The sequence below is a fragment of the Chanodichthys erythropterus genome, chromosome 3 (assembly GCF_024489055.1).
Source record: "Chanodichthys erythropterus isolate Z2021 chromosome 3, ASM2448905v1, whole genome shotgun sequence".
NCBI classification, from domain to species: domain Eukaryota; kingdom Metazoa; phylum Chordata; class Actinopteri; order Cypriniformes; family Xenocyprididae; genus Chanodichthys; species Chanodichthys erythropterus.
Genome location: NC_090223.1, coordinates 10,633,890 through 10,649,320, shown reverse-complemented (window position 1 = coordinate 10,649,320; position 15,431 = coordinate 10,633,890). Strand labels below are relative to the sequence as shown.

At 37.0% G+C, this 15,431-nt stretch overlaps 1 protein-coding gene across 1 annotated transcript in view; it reads right to left on the bottom strand.

The window, feature by feature from the left end:
- Positions 1–1,173: 1,173 nt before the first annotated feature.
- LOC137003119 (zinc finger protein 208-like) overlaps positions 1,174–15,431 on the bottom strand; it is a 67,018-nt gene continuing 52,760 nt past the window's right edge. The window contains exon 9 of the mRNA XM_067363164.1: positions 1,174–1,818. Within this exon, the coding sequence (XP_067219265.1) occupies positions 1,174–1,818 (645 nt within the window). The remainder of the gene's footprint in view (positions 1,819–15,431) is intronic.

The window sequence follows — 15,431 nt, the reverse complement described above, 5'->3', positions numbered from 1 at the left end:
TCCACAACGACAAAACATCAACATAATCACACACACAAAACACAAAGAGTACACTGCACTTATCTTTATTTCAGCTGCTGTCTTTCTGCTGGTTGTGTAAAGCTGTGGTGAGATGGTAGCTTTACAAAAAGTTAATTTAATGAAGTACACTTAAATTATGATCAAATATAGTTTTAAGTATGTAGTAAGTGTGATATCAATGTACTAGTAAACTTGTAAATGTCCTGCTTGGGACTAAATTGGCCAGATAGTATATATAAATATATACTAAATATATTTAGTATATAAAAAGCGTATGTTTAAGTGTATTAAGTCTTACAGTAGTAATCTTTAAGTGCACAACTAGTTCACAACCATGTCTCAATTGTACTGAATCTGTACAAGTGAACTTATATGTATATTAGTACTTTACTATGTTGATACTTGAAATACATTTTCTTTATTAAATTACACTTTGAAGTATACTCTCAGTTCTGATTTCATGAAGCCTCATGGTGTGAATGAACATCAAACTCATCAAATCTCATTGACATGTATATGATACTGGATATCAAGGGTGAAACTGTTAATAATGTAGACAGACAGCATCTCATTCAATGTCAGTCATGTGTGTGGTGAAATATGATTTCGAAATATGATTTATTATGCATTAGTAGAAGAGAAGCAAAGTGTCCAGTTTCAAGGCTATATGAAAGTATATCTTACATTTGAATGGAAGAGTAGAAGTGGGAGAGAAACTAGATGTTTTAATAAGTGACACTTTAATAAACTTTTCTATACTCTTCTGATTATATAATGGTAAATATTACAATATCACAGCACAACAACAGGGAGCAACAATAATGATAAGCCTATTAATCACAATAAAAATAATATAGTTCAACACAGTCTCGGAGGTAAGAAGTGGATTATCCTTCACCTGAAATGTTTGTCTTTCATGCTGAAATGCAAGGCAAATGTTGTATCACAATAATTAGAAGTTTCCACAAATCCCTTCACTCGATTGGGATGTTCTCTTTTATTCTGGACGGCAAGGGCAGTGACTGTAACGTTGAGCGTATTTTTTTCAGGTTTCTCCACTGCATGGATCTTCATGTGTATCTTCAGGTGACTTTTAAAAGAGAAACTCTTTCCACACTGATCACACTGATCTTCTCTCCAGTGTGAATAATCTCATGTGTTTTCAGAGCTGATGACTGACTGAATCTCGTCACAATGTGAACACTTGTAAGGTTTTTCTCCAGTGTGAATCCTCTGGTGCAGTTTTAAATGTCCAGCTGAAATAAAAGTCTTCTCACACTCAAAGCACATGTACTCTCTTACACCAGTGTGTATTTTCTCATGTTTTTGTAAATATGACAGCAGTGAAAAACTCCTTCCACACTGATCACATGCGAATGGCTTCTCTCTCAAGTGGTTCTCAAGGTTTGCTGATTGTGTTAAACTGGTTCCACACTTCTTCTCTCCAGTGTGGATCCTCTCATGTCTTTTCAGAGTTGATGAAGAACTGAATCTCTTGTCACAGTATGAACACTCATAAGGTTTTTCTCCAGTGTGAATTCTCTGGTGCTGTTTTAAATGGTCTGCTGTAATAAAAGTCTTCTCGCACTCAAAGCACATGTGCTCTCTCACACCAGTGTGTGTTTTCTGATGTTTATGTAAATTTTGCAGCAGTGAAAAACTCTTTCCACACACAGAACATGAATGTGGCTTCTCCTTTGTATGAACTGTCAGGTGTCTTTTCAGGTGTGATGTCTTATGAAAAGTTCTCCCACACTGATCACATGTGAACGGTCTCTCTCCAGTGTGGATCCTCATGTGAATCTCAAGTTTACAATTCTTTATAAAACTCTTTCCTCACTGAGTGCAGGATGTAGATTTCTTGGCTTTTATTTTCTTTAAAAATGTATTTTTAGTCTTTGAGCGACTCAAAGGTTTTTCTCCAGGTTTGTCATGATGTTTCTCCTCCACTTCACTCAGTTCTTCACTCTCCTCGCTCTCTTCCATCAGGTCTGAAATTAAAAAAAAAATGTTGATTTAGAAAAAAAAAAAAAAAAAAAAAAGAAAAAAAAAAAAAAAAAAATATATATATATATATATATAATTCAAACTGAGAAATATTACGTGAAATGACATAAGTGATGTAGCCTAATACACAACTGCTATCAAATATTATAATTTTGATGCATGTTTCTGTAGTGAGAACAATGAATTATATTTGATCAATGACACAATTATCTAATGTGATTAACCCCTGGTTTTACAGACAAGGCTTAAGCTAGTCCTAGACTAAAATGCATGTTTGAGCTGTTTTAACTGAAAGAAACTTGTACTGACATACAGTACAGTCCAAAAGTTTGGAACCACTAAGATTTTTAATGTTTTTAAAAGAAGTTTTGTCTGCTCACCAAGGCTACATTTATTTATAATTTATATGTACTATTTAAATATATTTGACAAAGTAATTTATTCCTGTGATCAAAGCTGAATTTTCAGCATCGTTACTCCAGTCTTCAGTGTCACATGATCCTTCAGAAATCATTCTAATATGCTGATTTGCTGCTCAAGAAACATTTATGATTATTTTCAATGTTGAAAACAGTTGTGTACTTTTTTTTCAGGATTCCTTGATGAATAGAAAGTTCAAAAGAACAGCATCTATCTGAAATACAAAGCTTCTGTAGCATTATACACTACCGTTCAAAAGTTTGGGGTCAGTAATAATTTTTATTTTTATTTTTTTGAAAAGAAATTAAAGAAATGAATACTTTTATTCAGCAAGAAAGCATTAAATCAATCAAAAGGCAGTAAAGACATTTATAATGTTACAAAAGATTAGATTTCAGATAAACACTGTTCTTTTGAACTTTCTATTCATCAAATAATCCTGAAAAAAAATATTGTACACAAATATTTTGTACAATTGTACACATTAAATGTTTCTTGAGCAGCAGATCAGCATATTAGAATGATTTCTGAAGGATCATGTGACACTGAAGACTGGAGTAATGATGCTGAAAATTCAGCTTTGATCACAGGAATAAATTACTTTGTGAAATATATTCAAATAGAAAACAGTTATTTTAAATTGTAATAATATTTCACAATATTACTGTTTTTTTACTGTATTTTTAATTAAATAAATGTAGCCTTGGTGAGCAGAAGATACTTCTTTTAAAAACATTAAAAATCTCAGTGGTTCCAAACTTTTGGACTGTACTGTACCTTAAAATATGTCAGAGTCATTGTTCCGTCTCAAAACGCACACCAGTAATGTTTTTTTTTTTTTTTCTCTGGTGTACGTTCATAAAAGCTACTTAAATATGTCTTCCGACAAAAATCTCATGATAGTCTGATAATCTTACTCATGCTGTTCACATTTCATAATCAACATAGATTAAATAAAACATAATATTACAATATTTAAACAATATATATATATATATATATATATATATATATATATATATATATATATATATATATATATATATATATAATTAAGTTATTCAGTACACTTCAATGAAATTGTGACGTGTCTGTGAATATTAAACTGCACAAAAAATACAAATCCTGTATGTTATTTTGATTACCAATAAAATAAAGTTGGTAAAATCGCAGCATCAACACAGAGATAAGTTTGCATCAATTCTCCTCACATATCACAAACTTGGGTAAAGTTGGTTTTATATTCGCACATTCGGACTTCTGATAAATTCAGACTTTCCAATAAATGTGCAATAAATTAATGTTTGCGAATTTTAAGCAGCGACATGATATTGACAACCAACGATTGTCAACTTACAACATTTTTCACAGTCGATCAAAATCGTCTCAGGTTACGTATGTAACCATGGTTCCCTGAGAACAGGGAACGAGACTCTGCGCTGATTGCGCTTTGGGGAACGTCACGTGACCCAGGTGTCTGAAAGCAACTATCCAATAACTCCAGTCCCTATTGGCCGGCGACAGCCTATGACGTCATACGGCGTGACCCGGACGTATAAAGGGAGCGCCTGGAGAGACAGAAGACATCTATCGTCTTGAGGGACTGTTCTGCAGGCAGGCAGCCCGATGCATGGCAAGAAAGCGCAGAGTCTCGTTCCCTGTTCTCAGGGAACCATGGTTACATACGTAACCTGAGACGTTCCCTTTCGAAAGTTTCGAAGGAAACGCTTAGCAACTCACCCTCGGGTCACACCAGGCTGCCAGTGACAGCATTCCCTATGGCCAACAGCCCAAGCTGAGCCAACAGAGGCCTTCCAGAGATAGAAGGCCTACTAAGGCCGCTAGAGGCATCTGAAACCAACTTTTCCACAGACAAAGTTGTTTCTTTAAGGGAATGAGGCCAGGGAACTGAAGGGAACCCCGTCCAGTCACTAGAGGGGAACGAAGTTACCCCTAATGCCACCAGGGAGGCCAACCTGGTCTGTCATAGGACAAACTTAGTCTTGGCCAACCCTGTCTGAGTACAGAATCTCCATAACGCATTCTTCACAGAAGAGAGCAGGTAAGAGTGACTGCAGAAAGGCAGAAGCAACTCAGACCCACGCGTAGAGATGGGCATCCTGGAGAGCAGAACTCAGCTGAGTGCTATGAACCCTCCTATTGAGGGGAGATAATCCACTCATCCTAGGATCTACTCAGTGCTTAATTAATGCACTGAGGAGGCTGTGCGCTAGAGAACCCTGATACAGGGGAGCACAAACCAGCCTAGGGCTGAATCTTAGGAGGAGGCCTGATTAAGGCCTACCACCATGATCAGCTTAGGGAGCTAAGCACTATTACCACATAACCCCAAAGGGGAAGTACAAAGCTCACCTAACAGGTAGACCATGCAATGGGCACGTACTCATGGAGGCCAAAGAGGAGCCTACAGCATGATAGTAACTATATGTGAAACAGAAGTATATTCAAAAAGTGGCCTGAAGGGGCCACCCTGAACACCTGTCTGGCTGCGGCAGACAGGCAACTTCAACGGCAGCATGGGAGACTGCAAAGCGCCCGTATGATAATCTACCCAACACAATCCAACGAGCAGTGTACTCAGTAAAAGCACCTTTTTACTCTTTCAAGCAAGAGGAGTACAACATACGCCGACACATAGTCGAGGAAGGCCCGTGCGGGCATATCACCTCAACACACACGTGGGCATCAGCTCGTGGCGGTGTTCTTAGGCACCAAAGAATAAATAACCGACACCAAGGAGGTTAAATATCATCTGGGCACCTGGCCAACCAGAAGTGTATATAAAGGTTCTCAGAGAGAAATACACATCAACATATACCACTATGTTGAAAAAGGGCGGCCCATAGGGCCTAGCAACCTTTAGACATATGGCATAAGTCCAGTGGCCATCTCTAGGAGCATAGAGATGAATAGATCCACCTTAGACCTCTCGGTGGCTATTAGCTCAACTAGCGTAAGATCAGGCTCAGTGAGACGGATACAGTTCAAACCAAACCTCAGTAAGGTTTAACCACAGCATACATCCTGAGGGGCTAGCCACTCAAGTACTCGGAAAAGCACCATAAATTCTCACAGCGAGAAGAGTACACAGCTGAACTCTAAATGCTACACCAGAGGCCGAGAAGAGGTCTACCTTAGTCATATGGCATCAGCAAGCGGCTGCCATAACCAGTCCACCCAAAAGCCATGTATTTAGCATTGAAACTTCCTCAGAAGAAATACATATCCGTCGAGGTGGGGCGTGGCCTTTTAAGGTGGTCAGGTTTTTTCAAAGCATCCTGCCAACAAATCAACTAAAAAGGAGGCGTAGTGGGGCCTACAATCTCAGCGACAAGTGGCGTTCAGCAACTGTTGAAATGAAACACAGACTGTGCCAGCATGTGAACTAGAAAAGAGGCCTGTTGGGGCCTACCATTCTAATGACACGTGGCTTCAGCCCATGAAATGCTGTAAACTATGTGAGCAAACTATGATCAGCTAACAGCACTTGTTATAAAAACAATTGCTAACTAGAAGGAGGCTAATTAACCATAAGAGCCTACAATCAAAATTATATGCAATATAGCTGTTAACAAGATCACAAAAAGGGAGCTAATACAAACCAGCTTTTCTCAAAAAGTGGTTCTATACTACCCTGAGTATGCAATCCAACAGGTGATGCACTCACTAACACCAATAAACCTACTAATGGGGAATATAGGTCACCAGTGTCTACCATAGCGGGAACAGGTGCTAACCTGTGGCAGCATAAGTAAGCTCACATACGATGTAGGGCAAAAGTCTAGAACTTCAAAGCAAATGCAGCGCTTTGATGTATATGCTGTTTTCAAAGAGGAAAATAATTCTCTCCATACAGATTCTCAAATCTGTACTGAGCCATAGAGGACGAATGCTAAACCCTAGTAACGTCAACTCAAACTTGATTAGAGAAACAAGTGGCTCAGAGGAAAAAAAAACATTTGCCCTAGCATAAAAGTTCTAGAAAGTGTGGCCTTGCACACACAGCGTGACTTATCTACGCAAAGATAAGGGCCTACCACCTGAGATAACAGCATCAGGGAGTCTAAAATACAGTCTACAACCTAGCTGTTTAAACTCAACAATTGCACCTACATAGCAAGGGGATAATGGGCATACGGCCTGACAACTCCCTCGGGAGGAGACCAGAACTAGGAACTATACAACCTGACAAGGGATAGTATACATAGGGTTATACGCAAATAACACACCTAACCTAGCTCTAGCCTGGCCGCTAAGCTACGGGCCTTCTTACAGGGCCACAAGCCTAGTGAAGCCTGGGCTTCACCTTCAAATCTCATGGAAAGAGAAAGAAAGCGAAGCTCACAAGCAAACAATGTCAGGCGGCCGATTAAGGCCGACCTAAACATGCATAATAACTGAAGTGACGAGTGCAAAATCAAACTACCCTAGAATACAGTAGATGAGAAGCTACTTCTAAACAGGCGGCATTTTGTGGCCTGCACACTAGCCAGCCAATCAACTTCAGTTTACCAAAAAACCCTACTTTTTCCTGACTGCACGCCCAGAAAACTATACAGGAAAATAAGGTCTTATTTTAAACACATAAAATATAGACCCCCCTGCGGCTCAAAGAACAAAGACTCCTAATGCTCCTTTCTTTCTTTTTTTTTTTTACATAAAAAAGATGGAATCTAAGGTTCTTGTAAACCTAAAAGATCCTCTTACTATCAAACAGAAACAGCGGGCTGACATGAATAATCACTATGGGCCCAGCCATCAGTCTGATCATAAGAAGCATCTGAGCATGAATATGTTTATATATACATATGCATGTAAACATATATATATATATATATATATATATACACATATATATATATACATATATATATACATATATATATATATATATATATACATACATACATACATACACACACAGGAGGCGGAAGAAGAAGAGGAGAGGGTAGATATAAATCGCCCTATATAGCTGTGGAATCAATTACAAACGCAACGGTGCTTACAATCGATCACCCACCTCACTCTTGCTTCTTCCTCCTCCTGTCTGTCTGGGTTCAGATACAAATCTGGATGGCTAGGGGTTTTTTCATGCCCTCCCGATCTCAAACGAGGAGATCAGAAGGGAATGGAAAGTCATGGAAGCCGCTGCATTAATGGACAGAAAGGAACCGCTCGTCGAGCCATCCGCGTGCGGCCCCTTTCTTAACGCGCTGTCACGGCAGCTGCAGCCCGCCGAGAAGCGCGTCCCAAACACACAGCAGCTCCGCACACACACAACAGCCAGAGGAGCGCTCGTGCCGGACGCGATGACGTCAGACAGAAACGTCATCGTCACCCCCGTCAGCTACAGGGAAGCCGAGAGAGAGACAACTTTCTCAAACTTCACAACGAACTCATCTGCGAGCCCTATGATCGCAGCCACCGTATTGCCTCAGCAAACGGGGCCAGTACCATAAGGCACAGATGCAGACACCACTTCCCGCGGGAAGAGTGTCAAACGAGAACGGAGCGTCCCGAAAAGGGAGACGCTCACAGTTAACAACAGACAAACACAGACAGCGCCCTCAAGCACTGTGTATGCTCGCTCCTCTCCAGACAGAAAAACGCCCAGAAAATGTGAATATAAGTGTCAAACCCGGGGACACGAATAAACACATCCTCTTGAACGTTAGTAAGGCATATAAAAAAACCCTACCGGAGTTGGTATAGTCGTAATCAGACAGAACAGGACCGAAAGAAGATGAGATGTCTTCTGTCTTTCCAGGCGCTCCCTTTATTCGTCCGGGTCGCGCCGTATGACGTCATAGGCTGTCGCCGGCCAATAGGGACTTAGACTTAGAAAACTTTAATGTCCTCAGAGAGGCAATTTGTTTTACAGTACAGACATATTGACACATAATCCACAACACAAACATTATCCACATACACAATATCAAAAAAAAAAAAAAACAAAAAAAAACATCACATATGTTCTCCAATCATACCCCTCCCTATACATTATTTAATTGGGTTATTGCCATGGGAATAAATGAGTTTTTTGCTCGGTTAGTTCTAACCTTAGGATATCTATATCTACGACCAGAAGGGAGACGCTTGAACTCCACTGAAAGTGGATGGGTTGTATCCATGCAAACCTTGTCTGCCTTCTGTACCAATCTCATCAGATATAGTTGGTACAGGTCTACCTGTTGTTTACCAATGATTCTTCCACAGGTTTTAACAATCTTCCCCAATTTGTTCCTGTGGGTGATTTTTGAATGTCCATACCAGCATACAATACAGTAAGAGAGAATACTCTCAATGAAAGACTTATAAAAAAAAGAGACAACATTTTGTTATCAACATTAAAATAATTTTAATTAAAATAAGTTTTCTAAGAAAATATAAATGTTGTTTTAAAAACGGCATCAGCACACTGATCCCAGGATAATTTACAGTCAATGATAAGACCGAGATATTTATACTCCGTCACCATCTCTATCTCCTCTCGTTTTATCAGAGTTGGAGTGGGTGAGGGAGCCCCATGTCTAAAATCAAAAACCAATTCTTTGGTCTTGGACGTATTCAAATGCAACTGGGAAGCTTCACACCAGTCAACAAATTCATGCAACACTGAACACTGTTCAGTTTCATCTCGCTCCAATAGACTGATCACAGCAGTATCATCTGCAAATTTAATTATATAACGTCCAGGGTAACTACTGCGACAAGAGTCAGTGTACAATATATATAATAGTGGTGACAGGACGCTACCCTGTGGTGTCCCAACTGAAGTGAAGAGGACCCCAGATAATGTATTCCCCACCCTTACTCTTTGTGGCCGCCCACTCAGGAAGTCCAAGATCCATTTAATTAGTGGATCTTGGACTTCCTGAGTTCCCATAATTCGACTGGAGTTATTGGATAGTTGCTTTCAGACACCTGGGTCACGTGACATTCCCCAAAGCGCAATCAGCGCAGAGTTGAAGTTCCCTTTCAAAAGGGAAAGGAAAGTATTGTTTTAATGGCATATTTACTTCTGAATGTCCACTGAATGTCCAATGTAGTGTGATTAACAAGGCTATTGAATATGGATGTCCGAATATAAAACCAACTTTACCCAAGTATATCACGAGACATTCAGTAACAGCAACAAGATCAACATCGAAACAAACATTCACGAACATGCAAAAGCATAAAATCGCTGAGGTCTTAATGAACATTTGATTTCCTCACAAGCTTGTCGTGATTATTTAAGTCATTAAACACACAAACAGCGCTGTACTGTTGTAAACAAACTGTGTGAAATTCATTTTACAATAGTTTAAATGTGCAAAACACTATGAACTGCTCACCTCTCTTCAGAAGACTCGATACTGAACGAGCACGCGCGCTAGTGATGACGTCATCGCCGCGAGGCTACATCAACGTCAGCAGGGTTGTAGAAAAGTTTCCAGCCCAATTAAAGCTCAGGCTACTCAAAAACTGCACACCCAAATTCCCTCTGCCCCATCTAATAAAGCAGGCAGCTGTTATTCCCATAATTCGCCTTAGTAAACTATTTTTTTTCTTATTATTTTGATCATTAAAGCTAGACTTTTTTATATATGTAGCAAGTGCGCATATTTCATCTGCATTTTATTCATCGTCATTCATTTTTCATTGTAATTGTTTTATACTCTTCCTTTGATTTTAATTTTCAGCATTTTTCATGATAAATTTTAAAATGAGGCACTAATATGAACAGAAATATTATGATAGTAATTTTTCTATATCATATGATATAGATATTAATCACAATATTAATTTACTATTAATGGGGAGGGATATGCTCTCCACATGTTTGTTAGACCTTGAGAATGAATGTAAACTTGTTTGTTCACAATTAAATTGCATTTAACCACCTTTTAATTTAGGTCCCTATTAAATCTACTTTATTTTCCCTGTTTTTTAATGATTTAATACAAATTCATTATCAACAAATGTGTTAAATTAAATTAATTAATAACACTTTAACAATTAATTATCAACTAGTCAATCTTAAATGAAAATAAAACAATTTACAACAAAACACTGCATTTGATTTTTTTTGTCAAATAAGATGACGCATGGCAAATCTGTTTGATATTAAAATATCGTTACAAACAATGGTAATATTATAATTTTATTATTTATATAATTTTACTATATCATAGTAATATATTTCTGTTAAAATTTCTTCCAAGTTAAAGCAAACATTTATATATGTTTTGGTTCGCCGTGAAGTTTTTCCAGAAGAAATTGTGAAAATCTCGAGATAAAATTCATGTGTTCATGTCCTCATATATACAAATGTTGACACTGTAAGCGTCATGTGTGTTTAGTTTGTGCAGCTGTAACTATGCTGTTCATTTACACAGAGACACGTAAAACATGCTGACTTATAGTGACATGCTTTGACTGGCTGTTGTGCCGTTTATTTCTGCTGTGTGTAAGCCTTGAAATTTCTGCTGTTAGAGAAACTCATGTAATAGTTTATGGTTACATCAAACGCCCCCACACAGTCTCTCCTCCATCCATTTCAAGACACATTAATAAAAGGATCAATTTTCATTTCTTTTCTCTAGATTAGACAGGTTTTATATAAGTAAGGAACCCAAACTCCAACCTGTGACATCAGGTGGTAAACAAGTGTTAACAGAGGAAAAAAAACTAGGGAGAAACCAGGCTCAGTCTGGGGACAAGTTGGCCAACAGCGAACAGTGCATGATTATCATTAAGGCAACTTTCATATGTCCGATTGGGATCGCAACAAATTGTTTACAAAGTGAATCTGCAAAGACTAAGTCAAACAGCCTTTACCAAAAAAGGTAAAACAATGTTGGACTAAGAAAAAAAAAAGTGATGAAGTTTTGAAATGTTTTCCTCAAAATCCTTAATTTCTTTTTCATTTTTTTTTTTCTTTTTTTTTATCATTTTTTTTTTTTTTTTTTTTTTATTAACAGACAGACAGACAGATGTACAGACTCTAATAGTGCAGTGACCAACAATCTAGTAGTTCCATAATTCCAGAAGTGAACAAAAAAATAAAAAATAAAAAAAAAAAAAAAGAAAAGAAAAAAGGTGTAAATGTATAAGTGTGACGTGTGTGTGTGTGTGTGTGTGTGTGTGTGTGTGTGTGTGTGTGTGTGTATGTGTGCCCATTTATTACCATTGTCATCACCATTAACAGCACTCACCCACCATCACCATTCTGGCATTAGTCAAATTTTTTTTTTTTTTTTTTTTGGTCCGATGTAATGATTACCATTGTCACACCACTCTCAATGAATCAATTAATTTCAGCTAGTGATATAATATAATATAATATAATATAATATAATATAATATAGACCTCCCCCCTGCATCTTTTCGGTACCTATGTCCTTTTTTTTTTTTTTTTTTTTTTTTCTTTTATGTTATGTGTAGTGTCTAAGGTGCATTAAAAGAAGGGGGACATGGTGCGAGTGTGTCAACCTGGGACAGAGCTGCTGTCCTAGTGCACCACTTCTCGCCTGTCTCACCTGCCTGAGTGTTTGTGAGGTTTTTCAATGTATGTATATATATTTTCTCTTCTTAATTTCTTTTTCGACTGAAGGAAGGAAGACATGAACATCTTGGATGACATGGGGGTGAGTAAATTATCAGGAAATTTTAATTCTGAAGTGAAATAATTCTTTAAGAAGCAGGTTGCCAAGCCAAGAGAAAGGCTTGAGATCTCTGTGATGTATATATTATGGCAGATATGAATGTGAATTGCATAAAAATGAAATTAAATGATTGATATCCAATGCACAGTAAATAATTCTTAGTTAAAGTAAAAACACAGAAAACAATAGTTTTAAATTAATTAAAATTTTAATTGAACAATGAACAAGTTAACATTAGTATAAACTGTAAAACATTTTGCTGCAGGTCTAACATTACTTCTTAGACAAGGAACAGGTTTGATCATTATCTATCCTGACTATTATATTATTCTTATACTTTCGATCATCCAGGACAAAGCAAAGGTTCAGTAGAACGAGAAGGCAGATGTGATTTCACTGATCCGCTTCTTCCTAGTGTGAACTCTCATGTGAATCTTCAGCCTTGATTTACATGTGAAATGTCATTGAGGACATGAGATTTCCTTTCTAGTTCATGTTCATCAGGCCTAAAAGTCAAATTTATAAGATGTCAACAATTAAAAAAGTTATTGAGAAAAAAAAAAAAAAAAAAAAAAAAATCAATGCACTTGGGTTTTTATGTGATTTAATTTCTGATGTTTTATTCTCTGAAACAATGTAAATGTGGTGATCATCAGCATGTTCTTCATGAATGAGGAATGAAGAATAATCACCAACCTCTTTGTTCTTCAGTATTTTGATGTTTGATCTGCAGGTTCTGGATCACTGGATCTCTCTGTCCTCTCCTTCCAGATGCTTTCTGGTAGTTCTGCATAAAAACAAACAAACAAGCTTCATTTCCAACAGACATGATGCAAGACGAATAATATTTAAGACTAATCATGTTCAAAAAATAAAAATAAATAATCAACAGCCAAACTGATTACATTTTAATCGAGCACTGTGTGTGAATCTACAAACATGTCGATTTTCAACAGTGACAAAACAAAAAATGTCACATGGTGAGCTGGTGCAGGAAACGTGCCTGAGCAAAGTTGTCCTCAACATGATAACGCTTCACATCAAGTGCTTCAAATAAACTTACAAGCAATTATCCTGGATGCTGCTGTTTACTCTGATGTGGTATTAATTACAATTAATACTTACTCTGATGAGTTCAAATTCAGTATACAAAGTGCACTGTCAATTTTATAATGGATGTAGGACAAGGAAACAAATTGCAAATCATGAAAAAAGTATGTAAATATGTAAAGGAAAATCTTTACACACTAAACTGGCAGCAAGAATTTCATTGACAACTAAATAAATGCTTTCTGAAAGCATCATCCAGCTGTCAGAAAAACTATGACACAGATGAATTGATTTTCCATGCATGATTTACTAATGAAACTAAAGCATGATGACTATATTTTACCCAAGAAAGGTTCAGTAAATGTACAAAAATACATCAATACTCTAAATGTGCCAACTTTAGACATTGTTTTAAACATCATATCTGCTGCACTGCATGATGTCCGAGTCTCATACGATTATTAAATAAATATAAATCATTAAGAGTCAACATGACTCTGCAAAAGTTTAGTAAACTCTGACTGCATTTATATTGCCATCATGTTATACATAAAAATTTACCAATGTTAAATCACTGTCATGTTTGCTTTATGTATTGATATGCTACTTAAATAATCTTTGAAAGCATGGTTCGAAAACCCTACATAACTTGCATAGTTTTTGTAGGGAGATGTTTTTCCATTTTGTTCAAATGCTTGTCGTGAGAGTGAGCAAATCTCTGTTTAATTTTATAATATAAGCGCAGACACCTCAAGCAGACCAATTTAAAAGTAGGTTTTAAATTCTTCATGTAAACTTCAAGTAACTGTACTTTTATGAAAACAGCAACTATAAATAATGTGGCAGATTTTTTTCAGAGGTGGCCTAAACTCTTCACACTGTGAAAAATGTTGGTTGGCTTTAGTTTCATTGTGTTCCACATTTCACGTTCTCAATTCGATGCTGTCAGGGGGGGGGGGTTGGGCTAATTAAACATTGAATCGCTGTCTGTGAAAGAGAGACCTCCGATTGGCTGTTCAATAGGGCTAAAGATTAATCAAAATTAAACCACATGTGATTTAACAGAGGCTGCATTTTTTATGTGCAGTGAAGCATGGCTCTGTGATCTGTAAATGCTGCTTCTTCTGAAAGCCAGACAATGCACGTTGTTCCAGGAAATCCTTACACTGTAAGCTGTAATGCTCAAAATACTAAACTGGTTTGAGTAGAACAAATTTAAATTGAACCAATTAGCTCAGTTAAATTAACTGTTATGAGTATTTAGAACTTTGTCTTTTATGTTCACAGCACTGACATATTTCAAGTAAACTGAAAATTAATGGTAAGGGAGATTTAGTAGCGATTAAACTTTTGTTAGGCTTATTTAGAAGAGTTTCTGTTAATGTGGGTTTTTGGAGAGTAACCATCATGGTAACAAGTAGTGCATGCAGCTTAGTTTGAACGAGGTAAGTTACAGTACAGTAAATAACTCACTTGATTTGGAAGAACTCAAAATAAAAAAGTTAATTCAATATTTTATGTTAATTGCTATCAAAATGTATGAGGCTACCATAATATGTGAGGAACATGTATGTACATGTTTGTGTTTTTCAAGGAAAAACGTTTATGCGTGGTTATTGAAAAAACAAAAAACTTAAGTCACTGAAATAAGGCCAAAAAAATAATATTAAATCTGTGTTCACAAGACTTCTGGGTATTGGAGGTTGTAGACTAGAGTTTTTGCTTCAGAATTATGTAAAAATTATGCTGCCTACTCCTTCATATGAAACAATAGAGAGATTTAAATTTTCTAAAACATCTTTGGTCAAGAAACACAGTATGCGTGCAGGCGTGAATCATCATGAATAATGGGTGATTCTCACCTGAGAAGACAAAAGAATCGCATAAAGAGCTCTAATGACCTGCATAAATAATGAGCTCTTTCAGTCAGGTAGGCTGTGAAAAAACCCTCTGTGATCATGTGGTGTATATCAAACATACAGAAAAAACAGCAATAGGCCTACTGTGAAATATTATTACAATTTAAAATAATGGTATTCTATTATATTCTTTAAAATATAATGTATTTGTGTGATGCAAAGTGTCTGAACAATTATGTTACCTCTATGGCATTTCATATAGGCTTTTAGCTTAAAAGCATTACTATGAGTGCTGGATACTGTGTTTTCAATTCATACTTGCAGCTGGAGGGCGCTCTGCCCCTTTTGTCCACAAATGCCTGCTAAAGAAGAATAGGCAATCCAGGAACTAACCGAACTAACA